The 6,157-nt window shown below is 47.4% G+C and overlaps 1 protein-coding gene across 1 annotated transcript in view; it reads left to right on the top strand.

The window, feature by feature from the left end:
• Window positions 1–6,157, top strand: part of LOC111968169 (protein HID1-like) — a 32,329-nt gene that overhangs the window by 22,491 nt on the left and 3,681 nt on the right. Inside the window, 10 exon segments of the mRNA XM_070445011.1 lie at window positions 505–595; window positions 811–962; window positions 1,502–1,580; window positions 1,726–1,747; window positions 1,823–1,968; window positions 2,386–2,477; window positions 3,691–3,835; window positions 4,141–4,346; window positions 4,530–4,619; window positions 5,940–6,031. Of these exon segments, the coding sequence (XP_070301112.1) occupies window positions 505–595; window positions 811–962; window positions 1,502–1,580; window positions 1,726–1,747; window positions 1,823–1,968; window positions 2,386–2,477; window positions 3,691–3,835; window positions 4,141–4,346; window positions 4,530–4,619; window positions 5,940–6,031 (1,115 nt within the window).

Here is a 6,157-nt window from a genome sequence, read left to right as displayed (position 1 = left end):
TATCACACCTATCCACCTCAACACTTCCTGCATCACATTGCTCTACCCTTCTTCCCTCAGCACTGTGCCATCTGTTCATCTGTGTGCTTCGTACACGCCTCGACGCGTCGCACATTGATTACATCCTCCTCTCTCTCTGATGGGGAATGCACTGAGGAGATGCCTATAAGTGTTTACCTCCCAAATACAGATTTTATGTTTTAATGATTTACCTCCCAAATACAGATTTTATGTTTTCATCACCTGAGTGACATTTGCAGCTTCTCTAGAGAACACGTTTTTAAAAAGATTGTGATAATGGTCTTTTTTTTTAAAACTTTGACAAGTATTGTCTATTGTCTGTGTCTGACGTCTGGGGGTCTGACATTTTTAAGTACAGTATTGATGTTCCTAACTGTTTCCACAAAGTACAAGCGAGAATATTCATATAATATTGAAGCTCACTATGTTAGTGCCTTTTGTTGATCTCGTTTATCCTACAAACTTGCTATTTATGTGTTTCAGAAGTTCCTGTTCTTCGTGTTGAAGAGCAGTGATGTTCTGGATGTCCTGGTGCCCATCCTGTTTTACCTGAATGATGCACGGGCTGACCAGTGTGAGTCACACAGAGCTGTGTGTGTGTGTGTTTCTTCTTCTTATATGTACTCTGTGTGTGTGTGTGTGTGTGTGTGTTTCTTCTTCTTATATGTACTCTGTGTGTGTGTCTGTGTGTGTTTCTTCTTCTTATATGTACTCTGTGTGTGTTTCTTCTTCTTATATGTACTCTGTGTGTGTTTCTTCTTCTTATATGTACTCTGTGTGTGTGTGCAGCTCGTGTGGGCCTGGTACACATCGGTGTGTTTATCGTGCTGCTGCTGAGTGGAGAGAGGAARTTTGGTGTGCGTCTGAATAAACCCTACTCTGTACGAGTCCCCATGGACATCCCTGTGTTCACTGGAACACATGCTGATCTGCTCATAGTGGTGAGTAGAGCTGTCTGAGCCACGTCTCAATGCTTCCCTGGATGCCGAGGGATGGATAGGAGGATGGATGGAGGGAAGGGATGGGATGGGAGGATGGGATGGGAGGATGGATGGATGGATGGATGGAGGGAGGGATGGGAGGATACAGTAGCATGCTCTGAAGGTCATTGGTTACCGACGGCAGAGGCACAAAACAATTATGGCAGGGAGGATGGATGGCAGGGAGGATGGATGGCAGGGAGGGAAGATGGGAGGATACAGTAGCATGCTCTGATGAAGGTCGTTGGTTACCGACGGCAGAGGCACAAAACAATAATGGCAGGGAGGATGCATGGCAGGGAGGATGCATGGCAGGGAGGGAGGATGGATGGGAGGGAGGGAGGGAGGATGGGAGGATACAGTAGCATGCTCTGATGAAGGTCGTTGTTTGCCGGCGTGCAGAAAAAAACTGATCATAGTATGATATACAGTATTAACATAACTGTCTGTACGCTGGTGGATCATCTGCCTCATGGCAGTCTTCATATGTGATTGTCTAGATCTTCCACAAGATCATCACTAGTGGACATCAACGCCTGCAGCCCCTCTTTGACTGCCTGCTCACTATCGTAGTGAACGGTGAGTGCTCAGAGATACAATATAATACTACTATTCTATTTCAATCTCTGGGTGAGTGTCTGACTGTCATTGAAATGGTCGCCACCTGTTGGCTGCATCTGGATACTGCAGGTTATTGACACCAGTACATCACCATCCTCCACAGTGTCTCCTTACCTGAAGAGTCTGTCCATGGTGGCAGTTAACCAACTAACTTCTGTTTCTCCTCCACAGTGTCTCCTTACCTGAAGNTACCTGAAGAGTCTGTCCATGGTGGCAGCTAACAAGCTGCTCCACCTCCTGGAAGCCTTCTCCACCAACTGGTTCCTCTTCTCTGCCTCCCAGAACCACCATCTTGTCTTCTTCCTGCTGGAGGTCTTCAACAACCTCATCCAGTATCAGTTTGATGGTAAAACCGGGCTCTAGTTAGCTCAGGTCCCAGATCTGATTGTGCTTTCTTGTCAGACATGGCAATAAGTGACAAGGAGTCGTCAAGACGGCACAAAGTGATCTGGGACCCAGGCTCTAGTCTCATGTTGTCAGACATCACACAGTAGTAAAGCAAATCTAGAATGGTTGTGGTCGAGAGGCTGGCTCCGACTCCTCCAAAGACATTAGACCTAGCATTGACTGGGCAGTATGGGAACGGTGCCCTCTCTTGGTGGACAATGGGATTGCATCAACATGACTGCAGCGAAATGACCAGAACATAACCTGCCAGACTGACACTATTTAAAAGCTCCTTTTCCCTACTTCTTTCTGGAGTGTCTCTCTTTTTAAACTTTGACATGATAAACCTGCCCAGTAACTGTCCTTCTCCACGCAGGTAACTGTAACCTGGTGTACGCCATTATCCGTAAGCGTAACATCTTCCACCAGCTGGCCAATCTGTCCTCTGACCCAGCCACCATCCACAAGGTAGAGAGAGGTGCTTTCTAAATCAGATCCAATCACATTTTATTGGTCACATACACGTGTTTAACAGATGTTATTGGTCACATACACGTGTTTAGCAGATGTTATTGGTCACATACACGTGTTCAGCAGATGTTATTGGTCACATACACGTGTTTAGCANAGCAGATGTTATTGGTCACATACACGTGTTTAGCAGATGTTATTGATCACATACACGTGTTTAACAGATGTTATTGATCACATACACGTGTTTAGCAGATGTTATTGATCACATACACATGGTTAGCAGATGTTATTGGTCACATACACGTGTTCAGCAGATGTTATTGGTCACATACACGTGTTTAGCAGATGTTATTGGTTACATACACGTGTTTAGCAGATGTTATTGGGGGTGTAGCGAAATGCTTGTGCTTCTAGTTCCAACAGTGCAGTAATATCTAACAATTTCACAACATATACCCAATATACACAAATCTAAGTAAAGGAATGGAATTAAGAATATATAAATATATGGACGTGCAATGTCAGAGCGGCATAGACTAAGATATAGTAGAATAGTATAAAATACAGTATTTACATATGATATGGGTAATGTAATGCAAGATGTGTAAACATTATTAAAGTGACTAGTGTTCCATTTTTATTAAAGTGGCCAATGATTTCAAGTCTGCATGTAGGCAGCAGCCTTTCTGTGCTAGTGGTGGCTATTTAGCAGTCTGATGGCCTTGAGATAGAAGCTATTTTTCAGTCTCTCGGTCCCAGCTTTGATGCACCTGTACTGACCTCGCCTTCTGGATGATAACGGGGTAAACAGGCCGTGGCTCAGGTGGTTGTAGTGCTTGATAATCTTTTTGGCCTTCCTGTGACATCGGGTGCTGTAGGTCTCCTGGACGGCAGGTAGTGTGCCCCCGGTGATGCGTTGTCCAGACCGCCCTCTGGAGAGCCCTGCGGTTGTGGGCAATGCAGTTGCCGTACCAACGTAGAACTCTATCCTCTTGCATAAAACAGTAAAAGGAGGCTTTAAGCCAACGGTCAATATTTTCCCCCATAGTTAAAAACAAAAAGTTGATGTAGTGTGTTGTGAGTGATCCATGTGAAATGTACTTTAAATAAATCTGACTTGAGAAAGCAGTTGGTCACATAACATGTAAAGTGGGTCAGTAGTCACTTTGCTTTGCTGAATAATCATATTTTCCATTCTTCCAACAAGGCCCTGCAGATGAAGAAGAGGAAGAAGACTACCACAGCCGTTATCTCCCGTATCAACTCCCAGGAGACCGTCTCCATGGAGGGGTCCCGACCGGCCGTCCCAGCTGAGCCAGGGACACTCAAAGCCAGTCTCGTGGCCATACCAGGTACCCCTCTTCTTCTGGAGCTCTCCATGCATGCCTGTATTTTGCAAAGCACATTTCCCTATGGTATGTTAAGGTTTTTATATTTAATTCTATTAACTGGGCTTGCCGGGTTTCCACTCAACTATCACTAACTTATATCCTACTGCTCTGTTTCGTCACATAACTTCTGCAATTCTCTCACCCCTTTTATAAGAAAAACAGCAATTGGTTTCTTTTAAGCCGTACCAAAATAATTAGTTTTGTTTCATTGTTAGAAACCATTGAAACGTTCCCTAAGGGTCTTTGTTGATGTTTTGTCTCTGTAGCTATTGACAAGCTGACAGAGAAGGCTCAGGTCTCTGAGGATGGCACCATGGTCTGTCTCCAGCACATGACCACTGACCAACACACCCACGCTCCGCAACACACCCACTCTCCCCAACACACCCACGCTCCGCAGTCCTCTGCCGCTGACACCAGTGGTATAGCTGGAGCCAGTGACACAGAGTCCAACTCGGGGAGAGATAACGAGGTAAGAGCTCTGAATGTGGAGACATATGAACGCAGCTCACTGGAAAGCAAGTCTTGTGGGAATCATTTAGAGTGAAGTTATATACAGGACAAAATAACTTGTCAGAGAGATATACAGTATGTTACTGCTCAGTGACATTAAGATTGAGCCTGGAGACTAATGGTTCCTTTTCTTCCTATCAAGGAGGCCTTTCAACCAGAGTCAGACCCAGCCAGGGGTTGTTTGTCCAGAGTGTCAGCATCAGCTACATACTGGAACCCTACTCCAGACTGGGTAAGAGCCCTCCCTCCCTCCCTCCATCCATCCAGCCATGTCTCCCTCCATCCATCCATCCATCCCTCCCTCTATCCAGCCATGTCTCCCTCCATCCATCCCTCCCTGCTATCCAGCCATGTCTCCCTCCATCCATCCTCCTCCCTCTATCCAGCCATGTCGTCTCCCTCCATCCATCCATCCCTCCCTCTATCCACATGTCTCCCTCCATCCATCCATCCATCCTCCCTTTATCCAGCCTTTCTCCCTCCATCCATCCATCCATCCCCCCTTTATCCAGCCATGTCTCCCTCCATCCATCCATCCATCCCTCCCTTTATCCAGCCATGTCTCCCTCCATCCATCCATCCATCCATCCCTCCCTCTATCCAGCCATGTCTCTATCCAGCCATGTCTCCTCCATCCATCCATCCCTCCCTTATCCAGCCATGGTCTCCCTCCATCCATCCATCCATCCCTCCCTCCCTCCTCTATCCAGCCATGTTCCCTCCATCCATCCATCCCTCCCTCCCTCCCTCTATCCAGCCATGTCTCCCTCCATCCATCCATCCATCCATCCCTCTATCCAGCCATGTCTCCCTCCATCCATCCATCCATCCCTCTATCCAGCCATGTCCCCTCCATCCATCCATCCCTCCCTCCCTCTATCCAGCCATGTCTCCCTCCATCCCTCTATCCAGCCATGTCTCCCTCCATCCATCCATCCATCCTCCCTCCCTCTATCCAGCCATGGCTCCCTCCATCCCTCTATCCAGCCATCCATACATCCATCATCCATCCATCCATCCATCCATCCAATCCTCCCTATCCACATGTCTCCCTCCATCCATCCATCCCTCCCTCCCTCCCTCCCTCTATCCAGCCATGTCTCCTCCACCATCCAGCCATGTCTCCCTCTATCAGCATGTCTCCCTCCATCCATCCAGCCATGTCTCCCTCTATCCAGCCATGTCTCACTCCATCCATCCCTCCCTCTATCCAGCCATGTCTCTATCCAGCCATGTCTCCATCCCTCCCTCCCTCTATCCAGCCATGTCTCACTCCATCCATCCCTCCCTCCATCTAGCCATGTCTTCCCTTCCTCTATCCAGCCATGTCTCCATCCCTCCCTTCCCTCTTATCCAGCCCTCCCTCCATCTATCCCTCCCTCCCTCTATCCAGCCATGTCTCCATCCCTCCCTCCATCCAGCCATGTCTCCCTCCCTCCCCCTCAATCATACAGTACATTCACAGCTGTGGTGTTATGTACATCATTGGTAAGATCCCTCTCTCCTAATAGGTCGTGACCTCTTCTCCCTTCTCTGTACTGTTTTCTACTAGGTCCAATCCTGGAAGAGTAAGCTTCCTCTCCAGACTATCATGAGGCTGCTACAAGTTCTGGTTCCTCAGGTGGAGAAGATCTGCATAGACAAGTAAGAGACGAAGATCCTAAGGGAAATGGAGAGGTTATATTTCCTGATTTTTGGTTGTGGAACCCTAAGTGTTCCCGAAAACTGAGAGCTTAGAAAAAGACGTGTCTATGACTGACAGAATCAATA

This window comes from Salvelinus sp. IW2-2015, linkage group LG8 (genome assembly GCF_002910315.2).
Source record: "Salvelinus sp. IW2-2015 linkage group LG8, ASM291031v2, whole genome shotgun sequence".
NCBI classification, from domain to species: Eukaryota; Metazoa; Chordata; class Actinopteri; order Salmoniformes; family Salmonidae; genus Salvelinus; species Salvelinus sp. IW2-2015.
The sequence above is the reverse complement of the archived record's forward strand: the minus strand, read 5'-3'. Positions and strand labels throughout refer to the sequence as shown.